At 44.9% G+C, this 16,280-nt stretch overlaps 1 protein-coding gene and 1 long non-coding RNA gene across 4 annotated transcripts; both read left to right on the top strand.

Moving 5' to 3' along the window:
* The first annotated feature begins 28 nt into the window (after nucleotides 1-28).
* On the top strand, nucleotides 29-9,615 carry LOC310752411. Of its 3 annotated transcripts, none has more exons than XR_014542941.1 (5): nucleotides 29-1,105; nucleotides 1,653-3,042; nucleotides 3,205-3,313; nucleotides 3,407-3,464; nucleotides 9,329-9,615. It is a non-coding gene; the product is annotated as an uncharacterized lncRNA (long non-coding RNA). The 3 variants fall into 3 exon arrangements; XR_014542942.1 differs by lacking the exon at nucleotides 9,329-9,615 and adding an exon at nucleotides 4,065-4,318; XR_014542943.1 differs by lacking the exon at nucleotides 9,329-9,615 and adding an exon at nucleotides 3,848-3,950.
* A 743-nt stretch (nucleotides 9,616-10,358) lies between these two features.
* Nucleotides 10,359-14,904, top strand: LOC310752408 (EKC/KEOPS complex subunit LAGE3-like). The gene is made up of 3 exons (XM_083592543.1): nucleotides 10,359-10,521; nucleotides 11,746-11,874; nucleotides 14,530-14,904. Exons 1-3 carry the CDS (start codon nucleotides 10,466-10,468, stop codon nucleotides 14,639-14,641), a joined length of 297 nt encoding a protein of 98 aa, XP_083448669.1. The 5' UTR covers nucleotides 10,359-10,465; the 3' UTR covers nucleotides 14,642-14,904.
* The last annotated feature ends 1,376 nt before the right edge of the window (nucleotides 14,905-16,280 follow it).

The following is a 16,280-nucleotide window of genomic DNA, read 5'->3' as shown; positions in this document are numbered from 1 at the left end:
ACAGGTGGTGGAAGGAGCGAGCCAGAGTCTAGGGAGTGAGACTGTCCCTGGCTATAATACTGGTTTTAAATCTCTCACTGGTCAGAGCTGAAGTTGTTATTTACAACTTTAAAAAGGGATACAACAAATGTTCACTTGTGATCTCCAGAGTTGACAATTTTAAATGTTGCTTGTAGATGATAGACAAGACAGACAGACAGAAGCTAAATAGATTCAGTAACTCCCTAAAAAGTGTTAGGAGACGCAATACATTTTAAATTTAAAGGAAACTGAAAGAAAACAAGAAGACCAAGAAAGAATTAATCATAGTAAAACAGGGAGATGCTGGACAGATGCTGGACTTTGAGAAAGCCCCCAAAAGAAAGCATAGCCAAGCTGAATTTAAACGGAAACCTCATAAAAAACACCAAGATGAAGATTTTAAAGAGAATCAAGAAAAGCAGATACACCTGAAGACTAGAAAAGCCAAGGGAAAACAAAGACACATGAAGGAACGTGAGGGGCAAAATCAAGTTTATTTCCCTTTCGACCAACAAGTCTTTGGATGTACAAAAGAGCAGAGGAAAGGGTAGGTGGAGATGAAGTCTGCTTCAAGCCGAGTGAAGAATAATTGCAGAAAATAGAAGGCTTTTATTTTAAAAGGCAACTGGAGAAGCCATTTCATAAAAAGAAGGCTGGCGTTTCTGTTGCCGAAGTTATTATTATCATTACTGTTGTTACTATTTATTGAATTTCTATGCCGCCCTATACCCGAAGGTCTAAGGGCGGCTCACATAAAATATCAAATGTACAAAATCAAAACAGAAAGAACGACCCAAGAAGGGGTTCCCCGAGCAGAGACAGCAGGAATCAGGCTATCCCTGTCCAGAGAGGGGCGCAACTGGGCCACCAGCCGAAGCTGATGGAGGGCACTGGGGGTCACTGAGCGCCTTCCCTTGTCTCTCGCCAGAGGTGCAGGGTGACCAAGGCCGTTTCCGGGCCAAAAGCAGGCCTAAACCCTGATTGAAGTGGATCCAGAAAAACAGCTTCTTCCAAGAGCACCTGGATCTGGTCTGCGACCACTCGCTCCAGAACCTCGCTCCAGAAGTTGGAAAAACCAAGACGGGTAAGATTTTAACACAGGTAAGACTTAGAAGTGAGAAGGGTAGGGGGATCTAACGGGATCCAGGGGGATCCAGGGGGAAAGAAAGCTGTGCATGTGATAAAGAGCAAAGCAGAGGCGCAGAAGACAACATAGTTCCATTTAATTTCATTTTAGCTCAGATTGCCTTGTTGACAAAAATGCTTTGCCGCCATTTTGTGATAGCTTCTTGGGGACTATAGATAAGCTCCTTGGCTAATGGGCAGAACTTAATTTTATGTATATTGTGGCTTCCAAGGAGTAGAATAACAAACCCTCTTGAGCAGCTGCTTAAAAGTGGTGGCATTTGGCATATGAAGCCAAACAAATTGTACTTACTGGGCAACTGCAGAAGAGGGTCACCAAAATATTGTTGAGTTTTGGTTCCTTCAGATGTGTATAAATCCAAAAGGTTCCAAACGTGCCAGCATTTTGCATCCTCGCCAGTACTTCTGTTCCTAAGGTAGAATACCCATTTAGAATACCCGTTTTAAAAGCTGATGCATCAAACTGCTTCTTTTGTCTGTAACAGTTGCCTTGCTGATTTCAGTGTGAAAAAGCAAATAAGGCATTTTGAGGGTCAATCTACTGATGGCAATGGGAGAGGCGGCCTGGTAGAGGAATTGGAGTGAAGAGAGGTTTTCACCATTTTGCCAGCCATTTTTAAGCAAAAAAAGTCCAGCAAACGTTTAAGCACAAAAATATTCACAATTAGGAAGGATGAGCCGTGACCATTTTTTCCTGTACATAAAGGGCAGAATTTTTTTCTGCTAATGGCAAGGCTGAAATGACTGAGAAAATATTTGAAATCTTATGAATCACGACTCTCTGGCCATTTTTACTCATACATAAGGGGGTGGCTGATTGTTCCACTAATGACCAGAGAGGGCACACAAAATCATAACCCACATTTGTGAAACATTTTGGAATAGACGTCTGTACCCCTAAATCCTGTAGATAAAGGAGGCATTTGACTCCGAATTTTCTTTGCCTGGGGTACCGGTATGTCTGTTGAATGCCGGGAACATGATCCATAAAGGCTGAGACTATTCGAAATTTAATTTGATCCAAATTGTATTACTGGCTTTTTGGTGAAAACTTGCATGATAGGGTTGATAGTTGCTGGGTTTTTAACAAACGCTAAAATCTGGATCCTCGTCAGTACTTCTGTTCCTAAGGTAATATATTTAAAACCTGGTGTAGCAAACTGCTTCCTTTGCCTGTAACCTCTCAGTTGGTTACCTTCAACCGCAATCGTAGCTTCTATTAAAAAAGACTTTTGAATTCTCAGAGGTGGCGATAGGCACTAATAACTAACAAGTAATCTCTAAATGCTCTATAGTAATTATACCAGCAATACAGTTGTGTGTCTTCTGGCTGAAGGTCAACTAGGTGAGTATCTTGTGCTTGGCTGAGGGGAAAATCTCTGTTGTGTTCTGCCTGCAACTCTTTGTACAAAGATTCTTTCAGGTCGCAGTGAGGGGGACCATGCAAGCACCCTGAGCCTGTTGGAGAAAAGGTAGGCTCTAAATGGAATCATCCATCAAATATGCAAACTAAATATTCCAAAGAGCTTGTATTGAGCAACATTGGTTATTCAATCCCTGTTTCAGAAGAGCTGCGAACTCGGAAGCCTAATGCGGTCGCTCTCCGTGCTTCTACCTGGAGGGACTTCTCTTGTTGGGACACCACTGCAGGGGAGGCCCTTTCCTGTGCCATCACCACACAATAAGGTACATCTTTGGGTGGGACAGCCAGCCTTGTTTTGTTCCAGCTCTTTTTTTTACAGACCTCACAGAGCTACCTGTGCCGGAAGCAGATCTGCTCCATTGACAAAAGGCAGTGTCAGAGCTCTTGATACATCAAGTGACCATCTGCAGTGCAGGATTGAGAGACACCTGCGTCTTGACTGCCTGCTTTAGGTAACCGGCTGTTTATGCTCCTGTGTCTGGAGGGGAGGGCTGCTCAAGACCCTAGTCTCTTCCAGGTGCATCTCAGTGACACAAGAAGTAGAATTTTGCAACCCTTGAGGAAACTTAACGGCAAGTGAACTTCATACTCCACAATTCAGTGATCTTTTTCAGTACAATCCTTTTGTGCTGGCTTCTCCATTTCCCCCCACTTGATCTCTTCACAGTTCTGACCAAGAGCCCACCACACTCAGGTGAAGCCAGCTCTTCCTGCAGAAGTCAGGTCAGTAAGAACAGCTGTGTTCCAAAAACATTTCTCTGGAATTGGTGGGAAAGGGCCGGGGACAAACTAATGAGTCCAGATTGCTTTTCACAGACCAGCAGAAGGAACTTCCAGGCCCATGAATTCGCACTTCGGAGGAAGATACAAAAAGGTGAGCATAAAGGCAGAGTTTGAAGACTGGAACCAGTCTCTCTGTTCTGCCCTGCAAATGAATGGCAGTCAACATGGCACTCTGTGGCGTAAAGACATCTAGGTGAATATCCTTTGCTAATGGCAAGGGATAAAACCTTGATTGTGTTCTGTCTGCAACTTCATAATTCTTAAGGGTTTTCTTTTTTCCTGAGAGAACATTCTGTATTCAGAGTGTTCTCTCAGGTTTTGCTTTTCACCTTGTTGCATTGGCCAAAAAAAAGCAAAAGACGCTGGTGGTTGGCGCTCCTGGTTTCCAGGACGGGGTTCAAGCCCCTGCGGTGTCTCTGCTTACTTCCAATGCAACCTCTCTCTCTCTCTCTTTATCTATCTCTCCCCCTTAAGAACTAAATGGCGCAAAGTGCTCCTCTGATGCATCACTGGTGTGTGTCTAAGACAAGGTGGATTACATGGATGCTTCCCATCCTAGCACTCCTTGCCATAGGGAGCAAAATACTTACTTCTTTTATATATACTTTATATATATAAAAGACTGTCTCTTATTTTTGCATTGTTTGTTTAGAAAGTAACCTAAATATACAAACAAACGGATCCTATATAGATTATTCAGAATGTGGAAAAGGCCGGGATAAAAGAAGAAATGGCATGACATTCACTCATTAGCAGAAGAAGAAAAGCAAATATAAGATGCTCAGGTGTCCTATTTTACAGAAGACAGTTGTCAATTTTCAGGGCTATCAGAGGCTTAAGATGTGGACTGGTGACAGTTCTCTGTATGAAGGTGTCCTCTTTTTGAATGGCCGAGCATTCCAGGTCTGGCTGAAAGATACAGAAGGAAGAGCAGGGGCACTGAAGTTGCGCATCAACAGCAGACTAAGCACAACCACCTAGGCCACAGTCGTCCCCACTGCAGTGAGATGTATAATATTCCCCTGTAGAATTAAAGGGTGACCTAACACATCAGACATACTCAAGGTAATATATATTCAGCTAAGTCAGTGGTTTCAGTGACTATGACTTAGTAGAATACAAATTACTAATAAATGTGCATCTACACACAGCGTATGCAAACTGGTGTCCATTCCTTTGGCCAAGTGTCAATGGCCACTCTAAGCAAACACATGTCCAATTTCTGCAATCGGGGTTATCTAGGGATGCAACATTGTCAGGCCCTATTGTTTTCTCCTGATCACGAGGAATGCAGTTTGACCCTAAGTAAGTTTACTTTGAAGAAAGACTTACTCCCTAGTAAGTGCACGTTGGGATAGGGCTAGAGCTCCGTTTCAGAGTGCATGCTTTGTATGGAGGAGGTGGGGTCCCAGTTCATTTCCAGACAGGGCTGCTAAGAAAGATCCTTCCAGAGCCACTGCAAGTCAGGGATACCCAGGCATCAGAAGAACTATCCACCCAGATCTTCAGGAGGGCCAGAAATGCATTTTGCAACATTTTCCACATTAGTTTGTGGAAATTTCTTTCTTTCTTCAGGGCAGTATGGTGCTGAAGGGAACGGCACACACACACACACACACACACACACACACACACACGCACACACACACAATGTATACTTGGGAATGGAAGCACCAATGACTCACAATTCCTCTTCCAATATTTATTTTAGTGTGTGTAATTCCCCTTTGAGAAAATTCCAATATTACTGCATTAGAATGAAGTGCATATGACACTAAATGTGACACTCATTTGGTACCAATGTTCTGGGCCTGGTAACATGCCACAGAAGTGCTCTGGCCTGGCCAGAGAACAACTTGGAATGTTATACATGATTCTATAAACCATCATGATCACCATAAATCTACAGCAGTACTCATAAATCTCTGTTTTGTTTTTACAGCTTTCTCAGAAAATCAAGCATGTGTGAAAGGTCACAGCCAAGGCATAGATGCAAAGCACATTTAAAGCACATGGTCCCACCCACACACCCAGAATCATAGGAATTATAGTTTACCCATCACAGAGCTACAATGCTCAGCACATTTAAGAAACTACTGTTCCCAGAATCCTCTGGGGAAGCCATGTGTTTTAAATGTACAGTGGTACCTCAGATTAAGTACTTAATTCGTTCCGGAGGTTCGTACTTAACCTGAAACTGTTCTCAACCTGAAGCACCACTTTAGCTAATGGGGCCTCCTGCTGCCGCCGCAACGCCAGAGCACGATTTCTGTTCTCATTCTGAAGCAAAGTTCTTAACCTGAAGCACTATTTCTGGTTTAGCGGAGTCTGTAACCTGAAGCGTCTGTAACCCAAGGTACCACTTTATAGGGTGAATGGGACCAAAGTTCCATCTGCATTTTCTTGTGTGTCAGATTTCTCCCCTGACAGAGGACAGTAGTTTCCTTGCTGCAACCCGTTTCACTATGCAGAGGTCTAAAATCAGCAACAAATTAATTGCCATTATGTGACCCTCGCTCCTGCCGCACACTGGAAGACTCCCAGATTACAGGTGTAAAAACTGGGAAAAGTGAATTCAAGTTAAAAGTGTATGCAGATGACCTAGTGATAACAGTGGAAGAACCTAAAACTTTACTCCCTAAAGTAACAGAAAAAATTCAGAATTTTGGGGTAGTGGCAGGATTTAAGCTAAATAGGAATAAAACTAAATTATTAGTTAAAAACATGAAGGAAGAAGAAAGAACCGAATTAGAACAAAACATTGAGATAGAAGTCCATAAAAATGTTAAGTATTTAGGGATTTGGTTAACATCAAGAAATAGAAACCTATTTAAAAATAACTGAAAAAATTTGGCTTGAGGTAAAAAGAAATTTAGAAATATGGAGCAGAATGAATCTCTCAATGTTAGGAAAAATATCGGCGATTAAAATGAATGTGTTGCCAAAAATGCTATTTCTTTTTCAATCAATACCAGTCATCCTGAAAGATGAATGCTTTAAAAAATGGCAGAAAGAGATTTCAAGATTTATCTGGGGGGGGCAAAAAGCCAAGGATAAAACATAAAATACTTACAGATGTAAAAGATCTGCCCTCCCAGACCTTAAATTGTATTATGAATCTGCTTGTTTGGTATGGATCAGGGACTGGATGAGATTGGATAAGCAAGAGGCATTAGAACTAGAAGGACTTGACAACAGATTTGGCTGGCACGCATACTTATGGTACAGGAAAGGGAAGGTTCATAGAAGTTTTTACAACCATATAATCAGGAAATCACTAATGAGAGTATGGGAGACATACAAAGACTTATTGGAACACCTGCACAGACTTCCGGGTTAGCGCGATCGACTAATGGCGGATTCCCTCCGAGTTCCGGAGGGAATCTGCTCAGTAGGGGACGGGTCCTGCCGCGGCGGTGACGCGGGGACCCTCAGAAACCACAGGCGCTGAAGCCTGTGGACCTGGTGACTCGGCGGGCACCATTTGCGCCCCCCCTGACCCGCGAAGGAGCCTTTTTAAAGGCTTCGGAACGGGGGACAGGGAGCGGCGCGGTGCTGTGAGTCGACTGCTTCCCCTACAGAGTGAAGCCGCATGCCATGGTCGGAGAGCGCTGACTTCTTCCTTTGAACATTTGGACTAAAAGTAACAACCAGTGAGTAATACGGAAATTGGACTTAAAATTTCTTTTTTGGATTTGGCACGATCGGGTAAGGTGCAAAGAGGAAGTCCGTCTCCCCGCCTTGTAAACATCTTAAAGCAAGGACTAGATAACTAAGGTTGAGAGAACACCTTCTCTTTAAGAGGATAAAAGTAATTAATTTCACGTTTTGGCAGTATAAGCGAATTTGCTGGAGGATAAGAGTTAATTTTGAGAGTGGAACCGTCACCCCCCCCAGGACCCGGGAGCGATCCGTGAGAGAGCCTGTCGAAGAGACATAGAAGATTTTGACAGCTGTCAAACTAGCTGTCAAAGCTGGGGAAAAAAGAGAACTTTGTTTCTGTTGTCTTTGCTGGTTATATTTGTTACATTCAGGTAATAAATTGTTGAAAATAAAGAGAAAAAGCTAATTTGACTTTTGGATTGGAACTGGAAGGAATACTAAGTAACCAGAACTCCTCTAGAGGGGGCTCTGGGACATTACAAGAATGGCTGCAAGTGGAAAAATACTGACTGAACTGGAGAGGGCATTCTTTCTCCTGGGAAAGTTACAAGAACAAGGTAATGTTTTGGCTACAAATGTCACAACATTGAATGAAACAGTAAATAAACTTGCTGAATCTGGAAGGGACTTGACTCAAGTCTTTGTATCTGAACAAAAAGTTTTTGTAGCTGAACTAAAAATCTCTGCAGCTGAACAAGAAAAGAAATCTGAGAAATTTGAGAAAGTGGGGAAAGAGATATATGATGATTTGGAGGGAAAGGAAGGAGGAGCTATAATGCCGCAGATGATTAAGGAGAGCCAGAGGCCTGCTAAGATGGATATAAAGGAAAATAAGAATGGGATCATGAAAATCTGGTTTGAATTGAAAAATGAGGAATGGAGAGATCTCCTCATGTGGAGATCTGAAGACCTATGGATTACAAACTTGACTAAAGTGGAAGCTGGAGTTTTTGGGACATTTGGACTTAAAAGAAGTAAGAAACAAGATTTGGGTTACATTTTTAAATATGGAGGTCTGGCTGGAAGAAACATGGACCTTATTGGGACAGAGCTTCTCCGAGATTTGGTGTTTAATATAAAGGACTATCAAAAAAAACCGGCAGAGAGGAATTGAGAGAGAATTAAGAGCCTCGGACGTGAGGTCACCAGGCTGACAGCAGATAGACTGATGGACATTTGTTGGGGTTCGAAACCGGGAAAGGCGGGGAGTGGGGCTTTGGGAATCCAAAGGGTTACAATTATACTTTGTTTCTTTGTTTTTTGTTTTGCTACTTATATAAAAATGGGGAACTCGTGAAAGGGAATTGGGGTCGACCTTAGAAAAAGATATTAAGAATAAGTACTGATGTATAAGGACTGAGGTTTATGTTAAAATTGGTTAACTAAAATGAATTAAATATAATAAAGTAAAATTAGGGGATAAGAACTTGCTGAACTAAAAACTGATCTGGAATACAAGAAGGGGAGGTGTGGGGAAGTCAGGGAAATATGTTATTGAAAGTAAGGAATGCAAATTCTATGTGTGTGGGTTTTTTTGGTTTTTTTTACTTTTTTTGTTTTTTCTCTATTTTTTGAAAATTTCAATAAATATCTTTAAAAAAAAACCACAAAGACTTATTGGAACAAAAGACCCCATGGTGGCTCTCACCACATGAAGCATTACTGCTCAAACCACTTGGAAAGAAAGGAAAATGGCTCACATATGCTGATTTATTAAAGGAACATGTTGGAAAATGGAAATTAAGAGATTATGATGAGATCAAAGACCACTCTCAGAGTTGGTTGCATTATTGACAACTATATGAAACACATAAAGAAGACAGCAAGAAAGGATTTAGTTATACTAGATCTAGGTTTCAAACGGAAGTGATTGAAGGGAAAGTGAAACTACTGAAGGCCGCATACAGCATACTATTAGAATGGGAGATGAAAGATGAAGAGGTAAAATCAGTTATGATTAAATGGGCACAAGATGTAGGTCACAACATTATGATGGATGATTGGGAAAAATTATGGAAAACCGACTTAAAATTTACAGATTGTTCCCTACTGAAGGAGAATTACATGAAGATGATGTACAGATGGTACACAACACCAGTGCAGTTAGGGAAAATGTACAAAGCTAGTTCAAATATATGTTGGAAGGAAAAGGAGGGGGCGTTTTATCATATGTGGTGGGATTGTAAGGTACGGTAATTAAAATTTTTTGGGAAATGATATACAACGAATTGAAGAAAATTTTCCATTTTACATTTGTTAAAAAACCCGAGGCATTTTTGTTGGGGATTGTAGGGAAAGACCTGCCAAAAAAGTTGAAAAACATCTTCATGTATGTGACAACGGCCGCGAGAGTTCTGGTAGCACAAGGATGGAAGACTGAAGAAACCCCAACTAAAGAATCATGGCAAGAAAAATTGACGGACTACGCAGAATTGGCAAAACTGACATATAAGCTACCGGACAAGGATAACTGTGACTTTAAGGATGAATGGGAACCCTTTACAAAGTATTTGAAGACACAACAAAGCGAACTGGACTCCTTGGCTGGTTTTGAATAAAATTTACAAACTTTTTATTGATAATAATCAGCTAAATAGTTTGAGGATCTATATAATTTTGTAACATGCAGAAAACAGCATTCTTAGAGAAACCAAAGACTGGAACTGAGGGAAGTCGGGGGGGGGGGTCTGTGTGGGAGGGGGAGGGGGAAATGGGGAAATAAGGATGTTATGTTTTTGGATATGTCTTGTTATAATTTTGAATATTTTTTTTTTAAAAAAGGAAGACTCCCCCTTGCCAAGCTCAGCCAGAAGAGGGAGTGTTCCACAAGGTGGCAGAAGGGGTGGGCAGAGCGCTGCCTCTTGCTTTTTTTGCCGCCTGAAGCGGGTGCTTTGCCCTGCCTCCGCAGTGGGCCGGCTCCCATTATGTGGACCAGAAAGCCCGCAACTTCCGCGGGGCTTGTGTTCTGGAATCGCACCTAAGGCCAAAATCGCGCGTAGTCAAAACACATTGGGTGCAATGGTGTGCCAGATTGCCAAAGTCTTTCCCCCCAGATCCTTTCAAACCCATTTTTTTTATTAAACATCAACAACTGCTGAGCGTAGGAAGCTGAATACGTGCAAATTAGATGCACGCAAATGGCGGGATTGCTGTACTTTATACCAAAAGTGACTGGCCGATTTGCAAGCTATGCTCCCGAGTTTTGCTTTTGTGTTTATTGTTCTTCTGCGGAAAATCCCCAACCCTCCACACATTGGGCATATTTCCCTCTCATATTCATAAGCGCCTGTTGCTCGTCGCCACCTCCTCTCCGACGCTGCTACAGCTAAGGCTGGTGGATTCCGAAGGATCCTCCCCCGTGGGCTGGCCGCTCCCTGGGATCCACCCCCGGGGGAAGGGGGGGGGGAGGCAGCGGCGGCGGCGGCGGCGATGGAAGCAGCGGCGGCGGGCGGAGGGAGCGCTGTGTCCCGGCCAGGCCTCGCCTTGTATCCGGCGGGAAAGCAGCAGCATTGCGCCCGCGGAGGAGGGGGCGGGCTGGGCTCTCGGACGCCTGGGTCCCTTGGAGGGAGGCATCGCGGTTCCCCCTCCTTCCTTGTTTCCAAGAGGGGCGGGCATTGCTGCTCGGGGCCTCCTTTCCTTGTGGGGGGGGGGGACAGTAGTTTCCCGGACTAGGTTGGGGGGGAGGGCAGCGCCGGGATCGCGGGGCGTGAGCGAGGGGGGGTGCGGCCTCATCCTGCCTGGAGGAAGCGGGGGGGGGGGGCAAAGGCGCTTGAAATGGGTTTCCCCGGTTGCACATCGAAAGGGGAGTTCAGCTCCTGCCTCAATACCCGCCTTTGAGGTGCCAGAAGCGCAAAAGCCTCGCCCGGTCCTGCAACGGAAGCCCGGATGTGCGCCGTAAAAATAAAATAGAAACAGGTCCTGTGCTGTAGGTTCAGATGAGAAGTGCGATTAGGATCCGGCAGGTTGAGCAGTCTTGCTGGGAGGGGAGGAAGGGGGCCGGAGTTCGTGGATCACTTGCCAGGGTGTTGCTGAAGGGACTCTAAGCGCAGAGCCACCACGTGCATTTGAATGAATTGCAGTGTGCTAAGTTGCATTTCTGAATGGGACGCTGGTGGCGCTATGGGTTAAACCACAGAGCCTAGGACTTGCTGATCAGAAGGTTGGCGGTTCAAATCCCCGTGACGGGGAGCCACCTAGCAGTTCGAAAGCACGTCAAAGTGCAAGTAGATAAATAGGTACCGCTCCGGCGGGAAGGTAAACAGAGTTTCCGTGCGCTGCTCTGGTTCACCAGAAGTGGCTTAGTCATGCTGGCCACATGACCAGCTGTACGCCGGCTCCCTCAGCCAATAAAGCGAGATGAGCGCCGCAACCCCAGAGTCGGTCCTCTAATGGTCAGGGGTCCCTTTACCTTTACCTAAGTTGCATTTCCAGAGCTGCTGGGAAATCAAGGTGATGGGTTGCTAGGGTTTCACCCGCAAAGTATTATGGGCACTTTGTAGCTTTGTGAGGGGTAAGCTGCAGTGCCCAGGATTCTTTGTGAGGAGAGAAATGAGGACTAGAAGCTCTCCCAGAAATATTAAACATAGAATACAAAGGTGACTTTGAATAAGAGAGAGTGTCTCTTGTTGGAAAGGTAGGCAGTGTGTGCCTGTGTGTGGGGGGGGGATTTCTTTACATTTTATGCTCCTTATCGCTACCCCCAACATCAGTGAGCTGAGGATCCCTTTCCCATCATCATCATTGGCCCAGATTGCGCTGGGCTCCCTGGCCCCTGACCCTGAGCCCCGCAAAGAAGGGATCAGCAAGGAACTGGATGTGACAGAGGACACCTTGCATGTGTGAGTATTGGCCAGGCGCCCCCTTCTGCAAGAGGCAAGGTGTGGTGGCAGCCGGGGCACACTGAGTCCTGGGTGCAGCCTGCAGGAAGGTCTCCTGCACAAGCTGCAGGAGGATGAGAGACAAGGTGGCGCCGTACTGGATGGCATGTTGGACTTGAACCAGGGTTTAAACAACAACAGTTTTATTATTTGTACCCTGCCCATCTGACCATGTTGCCTCAGCCACTCTGTGCAGCTTCCAATAGATAGAAAAATATATAACATTTAAAACTTCCCTATACAGGGCTGCTTTTAGATGTCTTCTAAAAGTTGTATATTTATCTTCTTGACATCTGATGGGAGGATGTTCCATAGGGCAGGTGCCACCACCAAGGAGGCCCTCTTCCTGGATCTCTGTAACCTCATTTCTCACAGGAGGGAACTGCCAGAAGGCCCTTGGAGCTGAACCCTTTTGAATGAGGCTGTGTCTTGGCCTGACCTACCCTGCAGGGTTGTTTTGAGCATAATTTGGAGGAAGAGTGGGGTGCAAGTAACAGGAAGTGGTGTGCTGAGCAAGACCTGCGTTTCGATCAGTGTGCTTCTGCACACAGGACAACTTCCTGGGGACGTAGGAATCTGCCTACCATCCATTTAGCACAGGACCATCTGCAGTTTTTCAGGGGGACAGACAAGCATAGCTCCCAGACCTATCAGGGATTGACCATCTGCATGCAAAGTGGCTGCTCTCCCACTGAGCTGGGGCCCTTCCCCAAGGGGGGGGGTTGTGCCCACTGCTAGTGAATGAAAGTTGGTGAAATGCCCTTGTCATCATCCCTTGCCTGCAGAGATGAAGACTTCTGCACCCCGACTTTCTGTTGTCTCCCCTTGCTGACTTAGCTGCCAGAATCATTCATCTCTCACACCACTCCGATAACATGATGCTCATCCCTCGGATGTATCACAAACGCCTTGCTCTTGCCTTCAGAGCCCTCTGTGGTCATGCTCTCCCATCCTTAGGACAGCATTCTTGTATCCAGATACATCTCTGCCTGTGAGCTTTGTTCCTCAACCTCTAGACGTCTTCTGTTCCCCGAAACAACTCTGCCTTTTCCTCCCTGGTGCCCCATATGCCTGGTACCCCCTCTCAGAACCCCTCTGTGCATCCTCCTCACTTATTTCCTTCAAGCCCTCCCTCCCATCACCTTTCCCATGAAGCCCTTGGAGCAGGGACACTGCAGCAGCCAGGCCTCTAACTAAACCTGAGCACTTGTCAGTCGAATCATCGCCTCCTTCGCCTACCCCCACATCCCTCTCCTTCCTCTGTTGTGCCAAATTTTAAACTGTAAGCCTGTCAGGGCAGAGATCTATCCCCTTGAATTTTATGTAAAGTGCTATACAAGTCGATGATACTATACAGGTGAAACTCGGAAAATTAGAATATCGTGGAAAAGTTCATTTATTTCAGTAATTCAACTGAAAAGGTGAAACTAATATATGAGATAGACTCATGACATGCAAAGCGAGATATGTCAAGCCTTTCTTTGTTATAATTGTGATGATTATGGCGTACAGCTGATGAAAACCCCAAATTAACAATCTCAGAAAATTAGAATATTAAATGAAATCAGCAAAACAAGGATTGCAAATAGAGCAATATTGGATCAACTACTGCCTCAATGCGGCATGGCATGAATGCTATCAGCCTGTGGCACTGCTGAGGTGTTATGGAAGACCAGGATGCTTCAATAGCAGCCTTCAGCTCTTCTGCATTGCTCAGTCTCATGTCTCTCATCTTTCTCTTGGCAATGGCCCATAGATTCTCTATGGGGTTCCGGTCAGGTGAATTTGCTGGCCAATTAAGCGCAGTAATCCCATGGGCATTGAACCAGGTTTTGGTACTTTTTGCAGTGTGGGCAGGTGCCAAAGTCCTGCTGGAAAATGAAGTCAGCATCCCCATAAAGCTCATCTGCGGAAGGAAGCACAAAGTGGCTCCCCAAATCTGTTTTCTGATGAGAGCAGCTTTTGCATCTCATTTGGAAACCAAGGACCCAGAGTCTGGAGGAAGAATGGAAGAATGAAGTCCAGTGTGAAGTTTCCACAGTCTGTGTTGATTTGGGGAGCCATGTCATCAGCTGGTGTTGGTCCACTGTGCTTCATTAAGTCCAGGGTCAATGCAGCCGTCTACCATGAGATTTAGTTAGAGGCAGCAGCCAGGCCTCTAACTAAACCTCAGCACTTGTCAGCCAAATCATCGCCTCCTTCGCCTGCCCCCACGTCCCTCTCCTTCCTCTGTTGTTCCAAATTTTAAACTGTAAGCCTGTCAGGGCAGAGATCTATCCCCTCGTATTTTCTGTATAGTGCTATAGAAGGTGATGATACTATATGGAGGAGGAGGAGGAGAATAAGAATAATTCCTCCCTTCCTCTCTGTTGAGTCCTTTGCATTCAGGTAGTGCTATAATAATAATTAAGTGAAACAGTATATTTTCTGGCATCCAAATGTATTGGACCAGGTGCCCAGAGTCTGCCCAAGAGTCAAAGGGAAGCTGAAGGACTGGAATAGAGTGAGGATATTGGCAGAAGGAGTGGCATGTTCATTGGACTGTGAAGTGTGGTGCAAGTGTTGACGTTTTATGTTCCAGTCTGCACAAAATATATATATTTTATTTTTTTGCAGTCGATGGAGAGCGGATGAAGCCCGGATTCTGCGTGTGTCCATCAGCTCCTTCCTGGAGCATCTCTGCTTGGTGGTGGAAACGATGGACCTCTTTGGGCCTCCTGTGGCTTGATTGATGGTTGCAACAGGAAGATTCCCAATAGTCTTGGCTGGACTCTGGACTTGCCCATGATGTCAGAGGAGGCGCTGAACATGCCATCCTTAGAGCCAAGATGTGGCTTTGTGTTCTAGAGCCAGCGGAAAACTCTTTTCTCTCGGATACTCTTGGACATTGATAGATTTTGTGTGCTGAGAAGCAGGCAAGCCTGGGACTGCCTTGATATAAGACAAAGTACATAGAATCTGGTGCTCTAATAAATTATCCAGTGTACTTTACTTTTTAGTCTGCATGTGTTAACTGATTGAATATATTTGAGCCGGCGCACCATGTTGATTAATCAATTACACAAACACAAGCAAAATCTTAATCATAGTGTTTCTCCAGGTGTTGCTGGACTCCAGTTCCCTTCAGCCCCATCCAGCATGGCCGAGGGTCAGGGCTAATGGGAATTGTAGTCCTTACAGCACCTGGAGAGACACAGGTTCCCCATCCCCATTGCTGCATCTCTAGGTCTCTCTTGACACCAGGGAGAAAGCAGCTAATAGCTGGCAGTGAGGAAGAGGAGGGGGCCAAGTGGCAAAGGAGCCAAAACGGATGGCATGGCCTTAAAGTCCTATTTATATAGCAAGATTTGCCTTTTTTCTTTCTTTCTGGCAGGGCTCCTACATTTAAACAGCAAGCAAAACATCCCCACCTCGGTCACCACCTTTGCATTCTGGTGAAAGATTCACCTGTTGAATTTCTGTTTGACATTTGTCGTAAGTTACACTTGTAGCTTGCAGCTCCCTCTTGAAGGCACACATGCTGAAACCTGGCTTTGTGCTTGTGTAAAAAGACCCAAGAGCGCTTCTCGCCAGCCATTGCTGTTCCTGAACCAGGATAGTCTTGCCCAGTTATCCATGCTCTGGTAAGCTCCAGAGTGGGATTACTGCCATGCGCTGTAAGTGGGGCGATCCTTGAAGACCGTTTCAGAAATAACTAGTGCAGAAAAATGTATTTAGTTTTGTAGTTTGCTTTCAGGGCTGGTACACACACAAATATTCATCACCAGATCACTGCAACGCCCAGCAATAAGTTTCACCTGTGAATGGACACCACAGACAGGACTTTTACCATGTTTCCAATGGCTTCCAGCGTCTGAAGGGTCACAGCTTCCCGGCTCCTGCATTAAGGACCAACCATGCACATGTTGTGTGACTAGGCCTGCCAAGAAGAGGAAACAAAAATGATTGGTTACTTGTCTCTCCACTGGTCCAATGGTTTGTAAAGCCCCATCCTGGTAGGGAAAAAATAGTGCAAAAACATTTGTGTACCATTTTGGCAAAATAAATAAACAAATAAATAAATCCTGAAATCAACATAATTGCTTATAAACTAAATGGATCTCCTCCCTTTCGACTGTTGCACATAGACTGGCCTTCACCAAAGCGAGGTTTAACGTTTTTCCCTCCAATGTCCTGAGACATAGGTTCTCAAAGGGCCAAGCCCCCGCCGTGTGCGAATGTGATAAGGTGACGCCGGAGTCGCTCCAGCACATTATGTTCACTTGCCCCTTGTTTAATGTGCTACGGGCAAATTTGTTGGGATCAATCATACAGAAACTAGAGGGTACCCCACCAAAATTCCACCTTGCCCAAATCTTGCAGGACAT

Source organism: Podarcis filfolensis (genome assembly GCF_964270895.1).
Source record: "Podarcis filfolensis genome assembly, chromosome: 17".
Taxonomy (NCBI): Eukaryota; Metazoa; Chordata; class Lepidosauria; order Squamata; family Lacertidae; genus Podarcis; species Podarcis filfolensis.
Note: the sequence above shows the minus strand (reverse complement) of the source record. Positions and strands in the feature narration are given on the sequence as shown.